Here is a 22,043-nt window from a genome sequence, read left to right on the forward strand (position 1 = left end):
ATCTTTTTACTGAGTCAGTGATGCAAGAAATTAGTTTTCCTGGTAGACCTTTACATAATGCCTCCTTACTTTCAGAAGTATGTTTCAATCCCTTGCAGGTCTCATTCTTATCAAATATAATTGAACCAAGAACTATTCTCCCACATTCCTATCAACTCTCTCCTCTTCTCCTCTACCTCACCCCCAGTTTCTACATTCTACCTGCTAGAAGCAAGTTTACAGTGACCAATTGACCTATCAACCAGAACCTTCATGGGATGCAGGAGGAAACAAGAGCACCAAAGAGAAAAAGAACCATGCAGTCATAGGGAAAAGATTCAAGCTCCATGGCATTTGGTAAGTACATGGATAGAAGGGTTGCAGAGGGTCAAATATGGGCAAAAGGGACTAGGTTGGTGGGCATCATGATTGGCATGGATGAGTTAAGTCGAAGGACCTGTTTCCATACTGTATGACTCTAATATTTATTCACTAATAATCTAATTGCTGATTCTCAGTTAAGAATCTGGGAGAACCTTAGAATTAGCAAACATAATGATATTTTCAACACACACAGAATGCTGGAGGAACTCAGCAGGTCAGGCTGCGTCTATGGCAATGAATAAACAGTCGACGTTTCAGGGTGAGACCCTTCTTCAGGACTGGAATGGAAGGGGGAAGACGCCAGCATACAAAGGTGGGAGGACGGGGAGGAGGCTAGCTAGAAGGTGATAGGCGAAGCCAGATGGGTAGGAAAGATGAAGGGCTGGAGAAGAAGGAATCTAATAGGAGAAGAGAGTGGACCATAGGAGAAAGGGAAGGAGGAGGGGACCCAATGGGAAGTGATAGGCAGGTGAGAAGGCCAGAGCAGGGAATAGAAGTGGGGGGGGGGGGGGAGACAGGAAAGAAACTTTTTACTGGAAGGAGAAATTAATATTCATGGCATTAGGTTGGAGGCTGTCCAGATGGAATATAAGGTGTTGCTCCTCCACCCTGAGGGTGGCCTCCTCTTGGCACAAGAGGAGGCCACGGACAAACATACCAGAACAGGAATGGGAATCGGAATTAAAATGTTTAGCCAGCGAGAGGTTCTGCTTTTGGCAGACGGAGCATAGGTGCTTGACGAAGCGGTTTTGTGTTGAGCCATTTAGAATGATCTGTGGTTGGTTATTAGCTTCTATTGAACAACACTGTTACAGAGCACGAAGAGCTAACTGCTGCACTTGCATGGACGTTAATGCTAGAAAATCTACTGGCAGCCAGAAAATGCAGGGTTAGGAAACTTTAGCTTGATTTTGTCTACTTTGAAAGCTATAGTAAAATAGAATGTACACTCTATTAGTGAAAAAAGATATTTAGATTTTTTAAGCATTTCAATCATACAGAACGTGTGCACTAAATGGAACTGACATCTGGTGCTCATTAGTAGCCATATCATATTTGGATAAAGAGGGCAGAAGTGATGTAATGTCATAGGAAGCATGATGGATTGAGTTTTGTCGCTTTATTTGAAATAGCGTAAGAAAGATGTTTGGCCATGGTGTCAAAGGTAGGATTTTCCTCAATAGAATATTCTAGTAATAAGTGCTTTGATGCCTATTTTAATAAAAACAGCCCATATTGAACTGATCACTTAAATGGCGTATCGGGGGATTCCCAAAGGTAATGACGAGCTGGTCCTCAGAAACTCAAAAGTTTGGGCAGCTTTGGGGGAATAATTTGATCAGGTGTATAACAATGTAAGAAGTAGAAGCAAGAGTAGGCTAATTGGCCCCTTATGCTTGCTTTTCTATTCAATAAGATCGTGATTTTGCTTTTATTTCAGCACTACTTTTCTATACTTGATCCCTGTAATATTCAAAAGTTAGCTTATTGATTTTTGTCTGGAATGTACTGAGCTTCCACAGCTATCTTGAGCAGAGAATTCTAAAGACTCCCTTTGATTGAAGAAATTTATCCTCATCTTGGACCTGAATGGCTGAACTCCAGTTCTATGTTCTGTTATTCTGTTACAGACCTTTTATTGACTCTCCATCAAAAACTTCTGGAAGAGTAAATACACTGAATTCTGTTATTCCCCTTTATCGACTTTGCCAGCTACAGCCTTGGAAAACAGAAATGTTAAATAGACGTTCTTTTTATTATTTCCATATTGACTTCGCTCATTTGTTACTAGGTGCCATGTTACTGCTTCCTTAATAATGGATTCTAGCAGTTTACCTACTATACTAGCCATATAGCAGGGACCAACTCATTGGAAAAAGCTGCAGGAAATGTTATGCAAAATGTGTGGCTACACACTGGGGACAATTTGCCGTGGCCTATCAACCTGCCACCTTCACGTTTTTGGGATGTGGGAGGAAGCCGGCAGAAACCTACACAGACACAGGAAGAACTTGCAAACTCCACAAAGATCACCACCTGCAGTTAGGATTGAACTCGGGTTTTTTGCATTGTGTGATAGTTTTTAATTTATCAGTGCCACAGCGCCACCTATCCTGTCTTAGCACAGTAAAACTGATAACTGATGTGCTGCACCACCAGGCCTCATTTGGACACAAGTAAAGTTTTGATCAAAGCCCCTAATATCTGACCCCTCTCCTCCTCCCAACTCACCGGCAATTACCAAGAGCAAGCCTGGCAATCACCTTTCCAGTAACTTGTTATCCTAATTGGTGAGGTTTCTTCCTTTCTTTCTTTCTTTTCTTGATTAGGCATGTGCCTGCGTGTGTGCGCATCTGTGTGTCTGCGTGTCCGTTCATGAGTCCGTGATGATGTCTTTTTCATGGCTTTTACAAGGTGCGGAGTGAGAGAGAGACTGCATGGCGCGCCACTCCTCACACAAACATTTTCGCATTTTTTTCCCTTTTTTTAAGAGGTCGACATTCAACCCGGCACGGATGGAAAGTGTACTCGGGAGCGGACCCGACTAGTTTCGAACCCGGGAACCTCCACTCCCGGGTCCGGCGACGATGTTGTTATGCCACCAGTCGGCCCTTCACTGAGGTTTCTAAAATTGCCAAAACTATTTAAAGTACATATCAAATCTTCAAATTTCTAACTTTACAATATATAAATGAAACCAGTAATTAAACAATTGGATGAAAAGTGGAGAATAATTGTACATTACAGGGATATAACTCAAGTAATTCCGGTATTAGGTGTCTCAGGACAATTGTGGTAAATTGCATGGTTTACGTCACTTTGAGCAGATGGGAACTGCAAGTTTTGATTTGAATGAAGGATTACATCAAAGTTAGTGTCACTGCATCAATGAAATAGACTTTATTCTTAGTTCTACCCACCTGGCCTGAAAAGTACAGGCCACATGTTAAAACTGCAGGAATCTATAACCGTTCCATTTTTGCGACAGTCTTCAAGTTTTAAATGAAGTATAATGTGTGGATAAGAGCAAAGCTATTGTTATATATGTTTGATAACGCCTTGCATAAAATCTGGTTAGCAAAACTGAAGCTTTAGAATAAAGAGATTAATATCCTTATGAATATGCAACTGGTGTGGGGAAGAAAACAATCAAAAGGACAGGCAGGAAGGTAGAAGGTTGGCATTGCTCTGTTGGTAAAAAATGAAATCAAAACATTAGACAGAGGTGACGTAAGGTCTGAAGGTGTTGAATCGTTATGGATAGAGCTAAGGAACTGATAGGAGTAACCCAGACAGTAGTAAGGATGCGGTCTACGAATTACAGTGGGAGATAGAAAATGCATGCCAAAAGGGCAGTATTACATAGTAGCAGGGGATTTCAATATGCAGGTGGATTGGGAAAATCAATTGGTGCTGGATTCCAAGAGGGAGAATTTCTTGAATGCCTACAAGATGGCTTTTTAGAGCAGCTCATGGTTGAGACGTGAGGGGATCATCTATTCTGGATTGGGTGTTGTGCAATGAATCACAATTGTTTCGAGAGCTTAAGGTTAAATAAAACCCTTGGGGAGGGGTAAGCAATTATAATATGATCAAGTTCACCCTGAATTTTGATAAAGTCAGATGAATCCGTATTACAGTAGAGTAAAGAGAACTACAGAGGCATGAGAGAGGAGTTGGTCAGAATTGATTGGAAAAGAACACGGGCAGAGATGGCGGCAGAGCAGCAATGGCTGGAATTTCTAGAAGCAATTCGGAAGGCACATTATATATACATCCCAAAGAGGAAGAAGTATTCTAAAGGAAAGATGACAACCATGGCTAACAAGAGGAGTCAAAGCCAAAATAAAAGCTAAAGAGAGAGCATATAATAGAACAAAAATTAGTGGGAAGTTAGGGGACTGGGAAGCTTTCAAATACCAATAGAAGGCAAATAAAAAAGTCATTAAGAAGTTAAAGATGGAATATGAAAGTAGGCTAGACAATAATATTAAAGAGGATACTAGAAGTTTCTTCAGATGCCTAAAGTGCAAAAGAGAGGTGAGAGTGGATATTGGACCACTGGAAAACAATGCTTGAGAGGTACTAATGGGGGCAAGGATATAGCGGACAAACTGAATAAATATTTTGCGTCAATCTTCACTATGGAAGAGACTAGCAGTATGGTGGAAGTCCCAAGTGTCAGGGATCATAGAGTGTGTGAAGTTACCGCAACTAGAGAGAAGGTTCTTGGGAAACTGAAAGGTCTGAAGGTAGATGTCACCTGGACCAGATGGTGTACACCCAAGGGTTCTGAAAGAGGTGGAGGCATTAGTAATGATCTTGCAAGAATCACTAGGTTCTGGAATGGTTCCAGAAGACTGGAAAATTGCGAAGGTGGTTCATAGAAATGATTCCAGGTTTGAACTGCTGTCACAGGTGGACGGGGTAGTTAAGAAAGCTTATGGGGTGTTAGCTTTCATAAGTCGAGGGTTAGAGTTTAAGAGTCGCAATGTAATGATGTAGCTCTATAAAACTCTGGTTAGGCCACACTTGGAGTACTGTGTCCAGTACTGGTCGCCTCACTATAGGAAGGATGTGGAAGCATTGGAAAGGGTACAGAGATTTACCAGGATGCTGCCTGGTTTAGAGACTATGCATTATGATCAGAGATTAAGGGAGCTAGGGCTTTGCTCTTTGGAGAGAAGGAGGATGAGAGGAGACATGATAGAGGTATACAAGATAATAAGAGGAATAGATGGAGTGAATAGCCAGCGCCTCTTCCCCAGGGCACCACTGCTCAATACAAGAGGACATGGCTTTAAGGTAAAGGGTGGGAAGTTCAAGGGGGATATTAGAGGAAGGTGTTTTACTCAGAGAGTGGTTGGTGCATGGAATGCACTGCCTGAGTCAGTGGTGGAGGCAGATACACTAGTGAAGTTTAAGAGACTACTAGACAGGTACATGGAGGAATTTAAGATGGGGGCTTATATGAGAGGCAGGGTTTGAGGGTTGACAGAACATTGTGGGCCGAAGGGCCTGTACTGTGCTGTACTATTCAATGTTCTATATGAAGAGTACTTGATGGCTCTGAGCCTGTATTCATTGGAATTCAGAAGAATGCGGGGTGGCATCATTGAAACCTATTGAATGGTGAAAGGCCTTGACAGAGTGGATGTGGAGAGGTTGCTTCCTGTGGTGGGAGAGTCTCAGACCAGAGGACACAGCCTCAGATAAGCGTGGTGTCCTTTTAGAATGGACATGAGAAGGAATCTATTTAGCCAAAGAAAGGTGAATCTATGGAATTTGTTGCCACAGGCAGCTGTGGAGGCAAAGTCTGTATGTATATCTAAGGCAGAAGTTGATAGATTCTTGATTGGTCAGGGCATGGAGGTATATGGGAGAAGGCTGGAGATTGAGGCTGGGAGGAAAAATGGATCAGCCATGATGAAATGGTAGAGTAAACTCGAAGGGCCAAATGGCCTAATTCTGCTCCTACGTCTTTTGGTCTTATTATCTACCCTTTTTATTCTGGCCTTTCTGAATTGTTTGGAAAACCTAGGAAGAGCCAATAATAATGTCGGGAGAATAATAGAAACATAGAAACATAGAAAATAGGTGCAGGAGTAGGCCATTCGGCCCTTCGAGCCTGCACCGCCATTTATTATGATCATGGCTGATCATCCAACTCAGAACCCAGCCTTCCCTCCATACCCCGTGACCCCTGTAGCCACAAGGGCCATATCTAACTTCCTTTTAAACATAGCTAATGAACTGGCCTCAACAGTTTGCTGTGGCAGAGAATTCCACAGATTCACCACTCTCTGTGTGAAGAAGTTTTTCCTAACCTCGGTCCTAAAAGGCTTCCCCTCTATCCTCAAACTGTGACCCCTCGTTCTAGACCTCCCCAACATCGGGAACAATCTTCCCGCATCTAGCCTGTCCAATCCCTTTAGGATCTTATACGTTTCAATCAGATCCCCCCTCAATCTTCTAAATTCCAACGAGTACAAGCCCAGTTCATCCAGTCTTTCTTCATATGAAAGACCTGCCATCCCAGGAATCAATCTGGTGAACCTTCTTTGTACTCCCTCTATGGCAAGGATGTCTTTCCTCAGATTAGGGGACCAAAACTGCACACAATACTCCAGGTGTGGTCTCACCAAGGCCTTGTACAACTGCAGTAGTACCTCCCTGCTCCTGTACTCGAATCCTCTCGCTATAAATGCCAGCATACCGTTCGCCTTTTTCACCGCCTGCTGTACCTGCATGCCCACTTTCAATGACTGGTGTATAATGACACCCAGGTCTCGTTGCACCTCCCCTTTTCCTAATCGGCCACCATTCAGATAATAATCTGTTTTCCTATTTTTGCCACCAAAGTGGATAACTTCACATTTATCCACATTAAATTGCATCTGCCATGAGTTTGCCCACTCACCCAACCTATCCAAGTCACCCTGCATCCTCTTAGCATCCTCCTCACTGCTAACACTGCCACCCAGCTTCGTGTCATCCGCAAACTTGGAGATGCTGCATTTAATTCCCTCATCCAAGTCATTAATATATATTGTAAACAACTGGGGTCCCAGCACTGAGCCTTGCGGTACCCCACTAGTCACCGCCTGCCATTCTGAAAAGGTCCCGTTTATTCCCACTCTTTGCTTCCTGTCTGCTAACCAATTCTCCACCCACACCAATACCTTACCCCCAATACCATGTGCTTTAAGTTTGCACACTAATCTCCTGTGTGGGACCTTGTCAAAAGCCTTTTGAAAATCCAAATATACCACATCCACTGGTTCTCCCCTATCCACTCTACTAGTTACATCCTCAAAAAATTCTATGAGATTCGTCAGACATGATTTTCCTTCCACAAATCCATGCTGACTTTGTCCGATCATTTCACCGCTTTCCAAATGTGCTGTTATCACATCCTTGATAACTGACTCCAGCAGTTTCCCCACCACCGACGTTAGGCTAACCGGCCTATAATTCCCCGGTTTCTCTCTCCCTCCTTTTTTAAAAAGTGGGGTTACATTAGCCACCCTCCAATCCTCAGGAACTAGTCCAGAATCTAACGAGTTTTGAAAAATTATCACTAATGCATCCACTATTTCTTGGGCCACTTCCTTAAGCACTCTGGGATGCAGACCATCTGGCCCTGGGGATTTATCTGCCTTCAATCCCTTCAATTTACCTAACACCACTTCCCTACTAACATGTATTTCGCTCAGTTCCTCCATCTCACTGGACCCTCTGTCCCTTACTATTTCTGGAAGATTATTTATGTCCTCCTTAGTGAAGACAGAACCAAAGTAATTATTCAATTGGTCTGCCATGTCCTTGCTCCCCATAATCAATTCACCTGTTTCTGTTTGCAGGGGACCTACATTTGTCTTTATCAGTCTTTTCCTTTTTACATATCTATAAAAGCTTTTACAGTCCGTTTTTATGTTCTCTGCCAGTTTTCTCTCATAATCTTTTTTCCCCTTCCTAATTAAGCCCTTTGTCCTCCTCTGCTGAACTCTGAATTTCTCCCAGTCCTCAGGTGAGCCACTTTCTCTGGCTAATTTGTATGCTACTTCTTTGGAATTGATACTATCCCTAATTTCTCTTGTCAGCCACGGGTGCACTACCTTCCTTGATTTATTCTTTTGCCAAACTGGGATGAACAATTGTTGTAGTTCATCCATGCAACCTTTAAATGCCTGCCATTGCATATCCACCGTCAATCCTTGAAGTGTCATTTGCCAGTCTATCTTAGCTAATTCATGTCTCATACCTTCAAAGTTACCCCTCTTTAAGTTCAGAACCTTTGTTTCTGAATTAACTACGTCACTCTCCATGTTAATGAAGAATTCCACCATATTATGGTCACTCTTACCCAAGGGGCCTCTCACGACAAGATCGCTAATTAACCCTTCCTCATTGCTCAAAACCCAGTCCAGAATAGCCTGCTCTCTAGTCGGTTCCTCGACATGTTGGTTCAAAAAACCATCCCGCATACATTCCAAGAAATCCTCTTCCTCAGCACCTTTACCACCTAATGGGGGGGAAAAGGGACTAATGTATGTTTGGTGTAAATGGGTCATTGATGGTGAATGCAGATACTGTGGGTGGAAGGACCTGTATCTGTATAATCTCTTTCTGTGACTCTTAACTGTTTAAATGAGTTATTGATTCCTCAGATCTCTTACCATTCTACTAACTCGTTTGGTAAATTGTTTCACTGATTGAAGATTGCTTCTTTCTTTCCTGACTAAAACTTCATCACCTTGCTAAAAAAAAACAACATATTTTGGGTGCTGTGACACTACAATACTGAAAAATGACAGCAGGTCAAGCAGCGTTTAGGAGGTGAGAAATAAAGTTAACATTTTAGGTTAATGACCAATCATAAGAAATGAGAAAAGTTAGAAATGTGAAGGAAGAAGAGAATAATGGTAGGTTCTCTGATAATGTGGCAGCGGAGATGGTGATAGAAGATAATAATAGAACAGCGGAATACACCAGCAGAATACACCCAGTGGCCACTTTATTAGGTACAGGATTGGAACCTAATGTCTTCTGCTACTGTAGAATATCCATTTCAAGGTTCAATGTGTTGTGCATTCAGAGGTGCTCTTCTGCTCATCACTGTTGTAACGTGAGGTCATTTGAGTTACTGTTGCCTTCCTCTCAGCTTGAACCAGTCTGTCCATTCTTTTCTGACCTCTCTCATTAACAAGATGTTCCTGCCCACAGAATACAGAATTGCTGCTCACTGGATTGTTTTGTTTTTTGTACCAATCTCTGTAAACTCCAGTGACTGGTTTGTAAGAAAATTCCAAAAGGTCAGCAGTTTCTGAGATATTCAAACCACCCTGCCTGGCACCAACAGTTGTTCAATGGTCAGCATCATTTAGATCATATTTCTTCCCCATTCTGATGTTTGATCTAAACAACAACTGCTTGACCATGTCTTCATTCAGCACGATTGGCTAATTAGATATTTGCATTATCGAGCTGGTGTACCTAATAAAGTGGCCACTGAGTGTAGCTCTATCACATTTCACCATTGGGATCCCAAGTTGAAGACGAGCCCTAGACTCTGTGCCTTTTTGGTTTCCTGTTTAGCAGAAGCTTCCTGATTCTGACCCTGTAGTAATTTCCCAGCCACTGCCACGATGACACCCGTATTCCTTCATAATCATCTGCTGAACCAGCTCCCCAGATCCCCTCTGAGCTACCTGTTCCTCTACAATTCACTTCTTCACTCCATTTTTCTACCCTTGCAAGGTATGAAGCTACAGGAATAATGTTCGTGTAATGGTGAGAGGATACAATGCATTTGATTTTTTTTCCTGCGCTTGTCAAGTTGCATTACCTATGTGGTCACAAGTAATCATGCCATCCAATTCATCTCTTCTTAAGCAAGCGGACTTTCAAGTAAACCGCCATAGGATTTTCCTTATCTGATTTTCTCCTATTTGCTGCAGCTACTAAAGTGGGCAGACCAATATATGGACGAGAGTCAAAACCTAATTTCTGCCTGCCCATCATCTCTCTTTGCAAAGGTGCTATAATTAGATACATACTAAGGTCCTTTGGGGCTGCTTGCTTTTCCTTAAAGGAATTTAGTCTTCATTTCAGAGCTTCTCTTTGCCATGTGATGATATAGTTATGAACGTCAAAAGAAAGCAGCATAAACACTTTTTCCCTTTTTTGAATATTTATTTCTTTGCAGAAATTTAATGACAACATTCAGCTTCTTATCAAGTAATTAATACGCTGGGACTTGCAGGATTGTTCCACTGATGTCTAATATCTGAGTCACAGTCTGAACTAGATATTCCATTCTTTCCTGGGGTCTCATGCAGTACTAAAAGTTCTTGACCGATTGCTGACAGTGGAGGCTATCTATCTATAAATTCAAAGGCAAGGAGATTCCTGACAGTGAGTGGGTGGCGCGAGGGTTGCTGGCTCACCGATTAGAGAGCAGCTTACTGGTCCAGCCACCACCTGATCTGAAAGAAGGTGATGATTTTAACTCTCATTTGGCAGGTTTGATGTTCTTATCAGATAGATTCAAATGGTTCAATTGAATATCAGAGAATGTATCCAGTATACTATCTGAAATTCTTACTCTTCGGACACCACGAACAAGAAACCCCAAAGGATGAATGGTAGAAACATCAGAACCCCAAAGCCCTCCTCTCCGAGCAGCGGAAGCATCAAGAAGATTTAGTTCAAGTGGCACAGACCTTGGAAGCAAGCTATGAGGATTTGGTATGACTTAACGGAGCCAGATCCTTTCTGTTTTGATGTCAAAGAGTGTGAGGCATCAATTTTCTTTCTTATTAGTATATTATATTGATGGCTAAATGATGGGTCCCACAATACTTCCATCTCAAATGCCCTGAGGTTTTCTCAACCCTTGCTTGCCTGCCCAAAATTAATTTCATACCACCCTTTTCTTGTTACGCTCTTCCCAAGCTGCTGCCCAACTGATTTTCTTGAAGAGCTGCTCCATCCAGAATATCAGGAACTCACAGACAGAAGTCTGTGGTGTGTGTGTGTGGTTAAGGGCGCGGGTCTGTTCTGTCATGTGACACTTTCAGCCCTGTACATGACAGGACAATGCTGCAGGGATTGGCTGTAAGGTAGGGATGTATCTCCTGCGTGGGTGATAATGGTTTCTAGTTCTCCATATTACACCCATCAATTACACAGATATCTTAATAGCTACATTGTTAAATTTGCAATTGGAAATGGCAGTGAAACACTCTAATTCAGTTTATTTATTTACTTAGAGATTACAGCACTGTAACAGGAGGCCTTTCAGGCCCAAACAAGCCCACACTGTCCAATTAATCTACTAACAGTATATCTTTGGAATCTGGGAGAAAAGCCATGTGGTCACAGTGAGAATGTCTAGATGGCAGCAGGAATTGATCCTGGGTCATTATGATAACCACTACGCTACCGTGCTGCCCCAAATTACTGAACAGCATACTATTGTTTTTCTAAAGCTGTGGTAAAGAATTGTGAGAAGATTTATAGGAAGGGATTTTTGGGCTGACTGGTGGTGTAGTGGCATCAGCAATGGACTTTGAGGCAGATGGTCCTGAGTTCGAATCGGGCCGGGTCTCAATCCGGGCACCAGCAGTATCTGTGCGGAAGAATCTACCTCCGTACCTTGCCACGAAAACCCTGTAGACGACTACACTATGTGTAGGGCTGCCGTGAGTCGACAGCGACTCGACTGCACTCAACAACATTTAGCAATTGAACAGAACATTGCCTTTCAAAAATATTTTTTCTTTATTCGTATATTTCAAGTGCATTCATGGATGATAAAAATAGTCATCTGTAGCATCACAAACATAAGCACTATTAGGTTTAATAGAAAACTTAAAAAGACATGTATGTATTAAAAGTAAATGTAGAAAAATACCAGCATTTTGTAAACATTGAAAATTGTATGTAAAGTACACTTAAGACATTTGATAATTCAGGCAGTTACTAAACCATTTTCCTTCCTGCCAAAAAATGGCAGTATAAACACAGGCACTGTGAGGTATATATAATTTGATATCACCAGCAATATCTGGGGAATGTGATTCCTGGTGAACAATACATATAAAAATAAAAGCTATTCAGAAATCCGGCAAAAAAATAGTGCACACAGTGATTGAATATTGCACAGAAAGGATTAAGTGGCTTACTTAAGGACTTCAAGTCTCTCATGTACTTAATCTTGTGTAAAATACTTTGTTTCGCCCACAGCTGTTTATGCAATTCATCTGGCCAGACAGCGAGTCACATCAATTTTCTGGTTTTCCATCTGCCACTCTGAAGCCTCACATTTGCAGAGGAACATATTGATTTCATAAAGATTTAAAAAGTGTCACATGTCTTTGGTGGTGGAAGGATTTGTAGCCAATCAGAGAGAAATGGAATACATACCGTGCGGTATTTTGCACTGATCTCCAGGGAAGCAGCAAATCTTAAAACTGTAAAAAGTGTCTATTTTTTATTGCTGAGTACTCAGAATATTCGATCTGTTAACACAGAGTCTGCTGAGAAGAATTTCTGAATAAGCCTGGTTTATTGGACCTTTGACATGATAGTGTGATTTAAAGGCAGACAAAACATCTTGTGTCGAATGCTTTCTCTGGCTTGATTTGTCCTTTTCTGTAAGGAAATGTGCTAAATGCTTCATTTTTGTATGAATTGTTGATATAGAGTTTTCAGTTTTGACTACCTGAGAAGAGGGGAGAAAGGAGTAATTAATTTTTATCTTCCAAAACTTTTTTTTTTGATAACTTCTGATTCAAACAGTTTCTAATTAAGACATTTTCACTTCTGTTGTCAAGTGTTACATGAACAATTAAACTTCAGAAGACATTATCCTGGTATTAATGACATACTCTTTGCCTTTAAGCTATCTAAGCTACTAGAGTTCGAGCTCCGAATTGTAATTCTTGTAATATCACCTTTCATCTATCTGTCTTCACTTTTTCTGTAATCCCCGGCTTTACTGAGCCTCATCAGTTATACTGAAGCCTAATTATCTATTCTTCTTCTCTGCCAATTTCGTATTATTATTTAGTCAGTTTATATTGCTCATGCTTTAGCATATTTATTGCCTATTTTAGTTTTATTTTTGTTACTTATCTGTAATAGTATGCCTTACATTGTTTTGATAATTTAATAACTTCTCTGCTGTCTCAGCTGTTTTTATTAACTTTTCCAAAAGATGTTTGTTTTATCATAATTTCCACAAACAAGCTGGTTATAACGGTAAAGCAAAAACACAAATTGTTGTGAAGAAGTTGGCAGAAATGACCACTGACACCCATGCGCAGGTGGAACTGTTCAATCTGCAACTCTTCAGAAAGTTCCTTAGAGGACCAGTGTCGATTGTACAAACATTGGCAAGCTGAAGCAACATCCACAAAATGCTGGAGGAACTCAGCATATCAGGCAGCATCTATGGAAATGAATAAATCGATGTTTCTGGCCAAGACCCTTCTTCAGGACCGGAAAGGAATGGTGAAGACACCAGAATAAAAAGGTGAGGGGGGGGGATGTGGGAGAAGGAGGCTAGCTAGAAGGTGATAGGTGAAGCCAGGTGGGTGAGAAAGGTCAAGGGCTGGAGAAGAAGAAATCTGATAGCAGAGGAGAGTGGACCATTGGAGAAAGGGAATGAGTAGTGGACCCAGAGGGAAGTGATAGGCAGGTGAGGAGAGCTAAAAGGCCAGAGTGGGGAACAGCGAAAGAGGACGGGGGAGGGAAAACAATTTTTTTTACTGAAGGAGAAATCAATGTTCGTGCCATCAGGTTGGAGGCCACTCAGATGGAATATAAGGTATTGCTCCTCCACCCTGAGGGTGGCCTCATTTTGGCACAAGAGGAGGCCATGGATTGACATGTCAGAACAGGAATGGGAATTGGAATTAAAATGTTTGGCCACCGGGAAATTCTGCTTCTGGTGGATTGAGTGGATATGCTCGACGAAGCGGTGCCCCAATTTACAACAGGTCTCAGCAATGTAGAGGAGGTCATATCGGGAGTACGAGACACAATAGATGACCCCAGCATATTCACAGATGAAGTGTTACCTTTTCCTAAAAGGACTGTTTGGGGCCCTAAATGGCGACGAGGGAGGAGGTGAATGGCCAGGTTTAGCACTTTGGACACTTTCAGACATAAGGCCCGGGAGGGAGATTAGTGGGGAGGGAAGAATGGACAAGGGGAATCACAGAGGGAACGATTTCTGCAGGAAGTGGAGAGAGGTTGTGAGGTAATGATATGGTTTGGTGGAAGGATCTCTTTGGAGATAGCAGAAGTTGCGGAGGATGTCATGTTGCATACGGAGGTTCATGGGGTGGTAGGTGAGGACAAGAGGAACTCTATCGCTGTTAAGGCGGCAGGAAGGTGGGGTGAGCATGGATGTTTAGGAAATGGAGGAAATGCAGTTCGAGGGCAGCATATATGGTAGAGGAAGGGAAGCCCCGTTATTCGAAGAAAGAGGACATCTCTGACTCCCTGGAGAGAAAAGCCACATCTGGGAACAGATGCAGTGGAGATGATGGAACTGAGAAAACAGAATAGCATTTTTACAGGAGACAGGGTGGGAAGAGGTATAGGTCAAGATAACTGTGGGAATTGGTAAGTTTATAAAAGATGTTGGTTGATCGTTTGTCTCCAAAGATGAAGACAGAGAGATAGAGTAAGGGGAGGGAGGTGTTAGAAATGGATCAAGTGAATTGAAGGGCTGAGTGGAGTTGATGAGCTCAGGATGGGTGCGTGAAGCAGCACCAATGCAGTTGTTAACATAGCAGAGGACGAGCTGGGGAGCATTACTGGGGTAGTCTTGGAACAGGGACTGTTCTACACAGCCAGTGAAGAGGCAGGCATAGCTGGGGCCCATGTGCATACCTGTTGCTACCCCTCGAGTCTAGAGAAAGTGAGATGAGCCAAAGGAAGAATTGTTGAGGGTGAGGACCAGTTCTGCCAAGCACAGGAGAGTGGAGGTGGAGGGGAACTGGTTGGTTCTTTTATTGGGAAAGGAACAGAGAGATTTAAGGCCTTGACAGGAGTTATAAGCATATAGGGACTGTGAAAATGTAGCAGTAAGGGCAAGGGAATTGAAAGTTACTGAGGAGAGCAAGAGCATGAGAAGTGTTGTGGATGTAGGTGGGAAAGGACTGAATAGAATGGAGTCAAGATATGATTGGCATGCTGATGTTCTTTACAGATTGATTCTACTGACATGGACTCACTACTTCTGTAGAAATTACAATGTGTAGAGATTCAAGTCCATGGGAGAGCGATCTTGTATCCAACATTGATATGAAGGTGGCATGGAAATGGGAAAAGTTCCAAAAAGATCCTGGGAAGAGATGATTACAGTGGCAAGTTTATTTGCAGGTGTCACTGATGAGATCATGTTAAGGAATTTCTTGGAAGCCTGCAATTAGCTAATCATGGTATTGAATTCTGTAGGAATGCTACAATGTCAGAGAGGCTCAAGAGGGTTTAAATTAGCTGAACAAGTTGTATTGCATATCACAATAAATTGTAACATCTTGAATGCAAAATAAGACTTACTAAAAACATTTAAAAGAAACAGAAGTTACCTCATGAAAATGACATGCACACTTTCCCTGAAGGAATTCTTTATACCGTCCCATAGTGATACTAAATGTATCAACAACATCAAAACCACAGTTCTTTGCCTCAGAGAGTATTTCCACGTTTTCTTTCCACAAATTTTGAACTTCTTTCTACAATAATAGAACATGTCAAATATGTGAAAATCATATCAAATATCTTGAGTCTTTAGCATATTAACTAAAACTGTGAATTATTGGTGACCTGGTGGTTCACCTCAGAATTAAATGCAAATATGTTTTATTTACCTCTCTGGATATTATTTTCAATTGGCCTTACAATGTTGTGAGTTGAGTGTTTTCTAGTTTTTCTTACACTCTGGAGAAGTTGGTTTCATTTGGAACTTCTGAAAATCAGATTCTTAGCACTCAAAGAATTTAGCATTTAGAAAGACAGTTACAATCCTAAACCCAGAGTTCTATGATAAAAATCTATTACTTAGTGTATTTAGAAGGTGACGATAACAATGGGGGAGGTTGAGTGAGGATGGATCAGGTTCACCTGTCTTTGGTTAATAAAATACGTGAAGGCTAAATTTCCGGGTAGTTTCTCCAACCATACTTGAGGTGTTTTCTCAAAAGGATTAGACCCTTTCAGTACATTAACTGGGGGCAAAAGTATGTTTTAATATTTTGCAGCCAGTGAACACTTTGCATTTTTTCTGAGGGTCTATAACAGTTCTCAAACGTTTCATAGAAGGAAAATTCTTTTGTTTTCCCCGTGTTGATGCGGAGCAAGGAGATTATTTCTTATGGCATCCCAAACATTATTGCAGCATTATAATGTCACCTCAGTCTTGCCCCCATTTGCATTCCTGCACAACCTCTCCCTCCAATCAGAGGCTGGAGGGCCTATACTTTGCTGTACTGCTTTACGTTCTATGTTCAATCCATCCCAACATTGCTTCGTTCTCCAGTTCCAAATCAAAGCTGGTTGAATTTTCCATTGTCACAGCTTTCTTGTTTTATCAGCATGCTCACAATACACACTTAGATTCATAATGAGCTGTGGGCGAATATACCCAATGTACTGCACATTTCATGCTGTTTTTCATTTTAAAAGTGTGTACAGGTTTCCATCAACTCCTCCCCATTTCTTTTAGTCTACAAAAAAGCTGCTGAGATAAAAGATCAGCCTCAAACTTACTGAATGGTCGAGCAGGCACGAGGGGCTGAATGGCCTCCTGCCTTTGATTCTTATTTCCGCATTAGATTGTAAGGAAAACTTGGACCATTAAAAAGTTGTTTGATTCTCTCGTGGTAATTTTGTAAATGAACAATGCTCTATAATCTTCTGAAAGTTCTGCTTGACTCCTTTAAAACTAATCAAGGGATGCTTTGAGAATTCTGTATCTGAGTACATGAAATTTCATTGTAATTATAACATGGAAATGATCAGTTTGTCCCTGCTAGTGTTTATCTTCCATGAAAAAACAACTCTCAGTTTGCTTAGTTGGGTGAGGGGTCTGATCCCAGCAATACTTTAGATTCTGGATCTTGTTTTGTAGTACATGGGTTAAGCATGTTAAAGGGCTTAAGGTGAACACAAGAGTTTTGCTCCATGAGAAGCCAATGTAGTTAATTGGACCTTAAATCCATTAGTGCTTCCGTTTACCACACCTGCTGCCAAATCTCCAGTTGCAACCTTGAGACTTTCAAAGGTTTGGATCACACAGTGGTTAAATATTTAATCTGCTGAAATGATACCCTAGGTCTAATTCTGTCAGCCTTAAGCTTCAATGAAAGAGTATCCAGTAGCTTATGAAATGACCAGGTGGCATACACAAAGTATGTGGTACATTAAGTGTACTGAGACATAGAAGCCGCACTTAAGGATTTCCTCAAGGTTGTCTCCACTTTCTTCTCTTTGCTGTTGTAATTTATCTGCTAAGCCAAACTTTGGGAGGTTTCGCCGCCTTAAAGCATGAGGCAGTCTCTATGCTTGCACTATTAAGTTCAAAAGACTGCTTCAATTTTATAATGTAGACATTAAATGTCAAAACAATAAAATTCAATAACGATTAGTTTAGTCAGGACAATTCCTATGCTTTAAAAATAGGTCACGGAATAAAAGGAACCAGAAAATTAATTTAGAAAATTCTTCTTTATCTGTGATTCAGTAAAGATTAGCTTGCCCATCAGAAAAAGCAAAGTTACTTGAGTGTTACTTTTCAGCTAGTGAATTTAACAAAAATAATAATCACATCTTTCCAGCAGCCATTGCTCATAACGGAGGAGGAGGTGACGAGCGCCCATGAGATTAAACAGATGAGCACAATTCCAAATGGCAGTAAATGCACAATAAACAAAATACCGATTGTTCAAAACTGATTTAATTTATTTGGTGGTCATGATGATGTATGTGTTTATTACAATGTACAATGAGACTCATGCATGCATGTGTCTACTAAAAATGGATTGCTGTTCAATTAATTAGATGCCTACAGACAAAACAAATATGTTTTGCTTCTGTCTTAGCGTAACTCCGTGCCATTATGTCTTTTTTTGGAGGTCTTTGGTTTGGATATTTTAGATATGAGGGCATTCTTACTGAACTTTGCAATGGCAAGTAATTGCTGAGGTCTTGAATACCAGCTGGCAGGTACTACCCATATCACAATTCGCTGGCATAGTCTCAGAAATATCAATGAGTTCATCATTGTCAAAATTGTTTGCAAGGATTTAATTAACTAGTTCGCTGAAATAGAATTCCAAAGCAACGAGACTTACACTGAGAGTAAAGTCTGTGTTGCCCTTACTTCAGGTTTTTAACTGGGGTGTCACTTGCATTGTTATGTGATAAAAGATAACTTCAACACAATTTTTAAGTGGTAATTTCTTCTGAGACATAACTGTGCACATACAGAACTTCATGGCATTCAGCACTTTAGCTACCATTTTGTGCCAGTTGGATTTGGATTATTATTGTCACATGTACTGAGGTACAATGGAAAATCTTGCCTTGATGTTACTCGAGGTCAGATCATTACACAGTGCATTGAGGTAGAATGAGGTAAAACAATAATAGAATGCGGAATAAGGTGTAACAGCTACAGAGAAAGTAAATGTAGGTAAACAATAAGGTGTAAGATTATGATGAGACATTGTGAGGTCAAGAGTCCATCTTGTCATACTAGGGAGCTGTTCAGTAGTTTTATATTAATGGGGTAGTAGCTGTCCAGCAGCCTGGCGGTAGTGCTTTGTTTCTTCTGCCCAGTGGAAAGGATAAGGTTAGATGGCTCTGGTAAGATAGCAAGCTTAGTCATAGCAGCCTCTCAGAGTCCAACAAATAGTGCAAATATTTATCTAAAAAAATGAAGACCATATTAACAGACAGAAAGATGAGCACGTATACTAAAAACAGAATACTGCAGTGCTACATTTATCCTATCCTGACTTATGGAAGTGAACGCTGGGCCATTTCTCCAGCAATGGAAAAGAGACTAGAAGCAGCTGAATTATGGTTCTACAGGAGAATGTTGAAAATATCATGGACCACACACACATCAAATGAAGAAGTTCTCAGACGAGCCCAAGCAGTTCGATCACTCATACCAACAATGAGAAAAAGACAACTCAGATTCCTAGGACACATCATGCGGAAAGATGAACTAGAAAAACTCATACTCTCTGGAAAGATTGGGGGGAGTAAACCTAGAGGAAGACCTCGGCTTATGTACATCAAAAACATAGCCAGGTGGCTACACATAGAAACCATAGAAAAACCATACACATCGAGGAAATGGAAGTCATCCAAAGAACGAAGGATAGATCTATATGGAAAACCATGGTCACCAAAGTCCACATCGGATATGGTACCTAGACAGACAGACATTTGTCTTGAACATTTTTCTTGTGGTCATGAGACCCTGTTGGACATCGGTAATGCGAACTACTAAGTCTGGTTCATTAGTTCATTTGGAAGAATGACGGTAAAGTTGTGTGGCCTTGGGTTGTTGCATGAACCAGGCCCACATGTTGCTGGGGGAGGAGGTGCCAGAGGCAGCGTGGGAGGGAACACAGGCGCGGCAGGCACATTAGATTCCGCGCTGACTTGGGGGCTGGTCCCTACACGCCATCACTCCCCTGGTGCTGCTCTCCAGTGATCGCTCCCTGAAAGATGAGCTGGATTTTCTTCATCCGCCACAGACCCAGAGAGAGATGAGGAACTACTGCATGCCTGTTCTTGCAGAAACTTGGCTCCAGGACAATGACCCATGCACTATTAATCTTCAGGCTATGCCACGCAGGGACTTGTGCTAATGTTATTTTGTGACCATATGTACGAGATGTGACTGTGTGTACTGTGTTTTGTACCTTGGCTCCAGAGGAACGATGTATTGTTTAGCTGTATACATGTGTATGGTTGAATTACAATTAAGTTTGAACTTGATGTCCAGGGTGGTTGGGTTCTTTGATTATGCTGTCTGCTTTACTGATGTAGTGTGAATTACAGACCGAGTCCATAGAGGAGAGGCTGGTTTCCGTGATATGTCAAGTTGAGTTCACAACTCACTGCAGTACCTTGCGGAGAGTGCTTCACCGTTTTTTATATATGCAATGTGTTGCCTGTCCTTGTCAGCATTGCCAGCTGCATTGTTTGCATTTCTGCGTTCTCATGCTTCCTGTAGTAGTGATTATACTTGGTTCTCAAGAGAATGAACAAGTTCCCTTGTTAAAAAGAGTGAAAATCATTAAATCTCGCTGGTTTACAATCTGGATGTCCTTGTTTCTGAAGAAACTAGATAGAAACCACAGAAACAGGCCTTTTGGCCCTTCTTGGCTGTGCCGAACCATTTTCTGCCTAGTCCCACTGACCTGCACACAGACCATATCCCTCCATACACCTCCCATCCATGTATCTGTCCAAATTATTCTTAAATGTTAAAAAAGAACCCGCATTTACCACCTCGTCTGGCAGCTCATTCCATACTCCCACCACTCTCTGTGTGAAGAAGCCCCCCCTAATGTTCCCTTTAAACTTTTCCCCCCTCACCCTTAACCCATGTCCTCTGGTTTTTTTCTCCCCTTGCCTCAGTGGAAAAAGCCTGCTTGCATTCACTCTATCTATACCCATCATAATTTTAGATACCTCTATCAAATCTCCCCTCATTCTTCTACGCTCCAGGGAATAAAGTCCTAACCTATTCAACCTTTCTCTGTAACTGAGTTTCTCAAGTCCCGGCAACATCCTTGTAAACCTTCTCTGCACTCTTTCAACCTTATTTATATCCTTCCTGTAATTTGGTGACCAAAACTGAACACAATACTCCAGATTCGGCCTCACCAATGCCTTATACAACCTCATCATAACATTCCAGCTCTTATACTCAATACTTCGATTAATAAAGGCCAATGTACCAAAAGCTCTCTTTACGACCCTATCTACCTGTGACGACACTTTTAGGGAATTTTGTATCTGTATTCCCAGATCCCTCTGTTCCACTGCACTCCTCAGTGCCTTACCATTAACCCTGTATGTTCTACATTGGTTTGTCCTTCCAACGTGCAATACCTCACACTTGTCAGTATTAAACTCCATCTGCCATTTTTCAGCCCATTTTTCCAGCTGGTCCAAGTCCCTCTGCAGGCTCTGAAAACCTTCCTCACTGTCTACTACACCTCCAATCTTTGTATCATCAGCAAACTTGCTGATCCAATTTACCACATTATCATCCAGATCATTGATATAGATGACAAATAACAATGGACCCAGCACTAATCCCTGTGGCACACCACTAGTCACAGGCCTCCACTCAGAGAAGCAATTCTCTACCACCACTCTCTGGCTTCTTCCATTGAGCCAATGTCTAATCCAATTTACCACTTCTCCATGTATACCTAGCGACTGAATTTTCCTAACTAACCTCCCATGCGGGACCTTGTCAAAGGCCTTACTGAAGTCCATGTAGACAATATCCACTGCCTTCCCTTCATCCACTTTCCTGGTAACCTCCTCGAAAAACTCCAACAGATTGGTCAAACATGACCTACCACACACAAAGCCATGTTGACTCTCCCTAATAAGCCCCTGTCTATCCAAATGCTTGTAGATTCTGTCTCTTAGTACTCCCTCCAATAACTTACCTACTACTGATGTTAAACTCACCGGCCTATAATTTCCCAGATTACTTTTCGATCCTTTTTTAAACAACGGAACAACATGAGCCACTCTCCAATCCTCCGGCACTTCACCCATAGACAGCGACATTTTAAATATTTCTGCCAGGGCCCCCGCAATTTCAACACTAGTCTCCTTCAAGGTCCGAGAGAACACTCTGTCAGGTCTCGGGGATTTATCCACTTTAATTTTCCTCAAGACAGCAAGCACCTCCTCCTTTTCAATCTGTACAGTTTCCATGGTCTCACTACTTGATTCCCTCAATTCCATGGATTTCATGCCAGCTTCCTTAGTAAATACAGACGCAAAAATCCTATTTAAGATCTCCCCCATTTCCTTTGGTTCCGCACAAAGCCGACCACTCTGATCTTCAAGAGGACTAATTTTATCCCTTACAATCCTTTTGCTCTTAATAT

General features: G+C 41.6%; 1 protein-coding gene and 1 long non-coding RNA gene across 4 annotated transcripts in view; one reads left to right on the forward strand and one right to left on the reverse strand.

Annotated features, from left to right (window-relative positions):
- The first annotated feature begins 208 nt into the window (after positions 1-208).
- The window catches only part of LOC134351538 (uncharacterized), a 97,083-nt gene continuing 75,248 nt past the window's right edge, over positions 209-22,043 (forward strand). For both annotated transcript variants that reach the window (XR_010019169.1, XR_010019168.1), the window contains exon 1: positions 209-336. This is a non-coding gene — a long non-coding RNA (uncharacterized LOC134351538). The remainder of the gene's footprint in view (positions 337-22,043) is intronic.
- cped1 (cadherin-like and PC-esterase domain containing 1) overlaps positions 11,634-22,043 on the reverse strand; it is a 279,186-nt gene continuing 268,776 nt past the window's right edge. For both annotated transcript variants that reach the window (XM_063057813.1, XM_063057812.1), the window contains 2 exons: positions 15,474-15,620; positions 11,634-12,592 (listed from right to left, as the gene is read on the reverse strand). In XM_063057813.1, the coding sequence (XP_062913883.1) occupies positions 12,362-12,592; positions 15,474-15,620 (378 nt within the window). In that variant the 3' untranslated portion in view covers positions 11,634-12,361. The remainder of the gene's footprint in view (positions 12,593-15,473; positions 15,621-22,043) is intronic.

The sequence above is a fragment of the Mobula hypostoma genome, chromosome 9 (genome assembly GCF_963921235.1).
Source record: "Mobula hypostoma chromosome 9, sMobHyp1.1, whole genome shotgun sequence".
Classification (NCBI taxonomy): Eukaryota; Metazoa; Chordata; class Chondrichthyes; order Myliobatiformes; family Myliobatidae; genus Mobula; species Mobula hypostoma.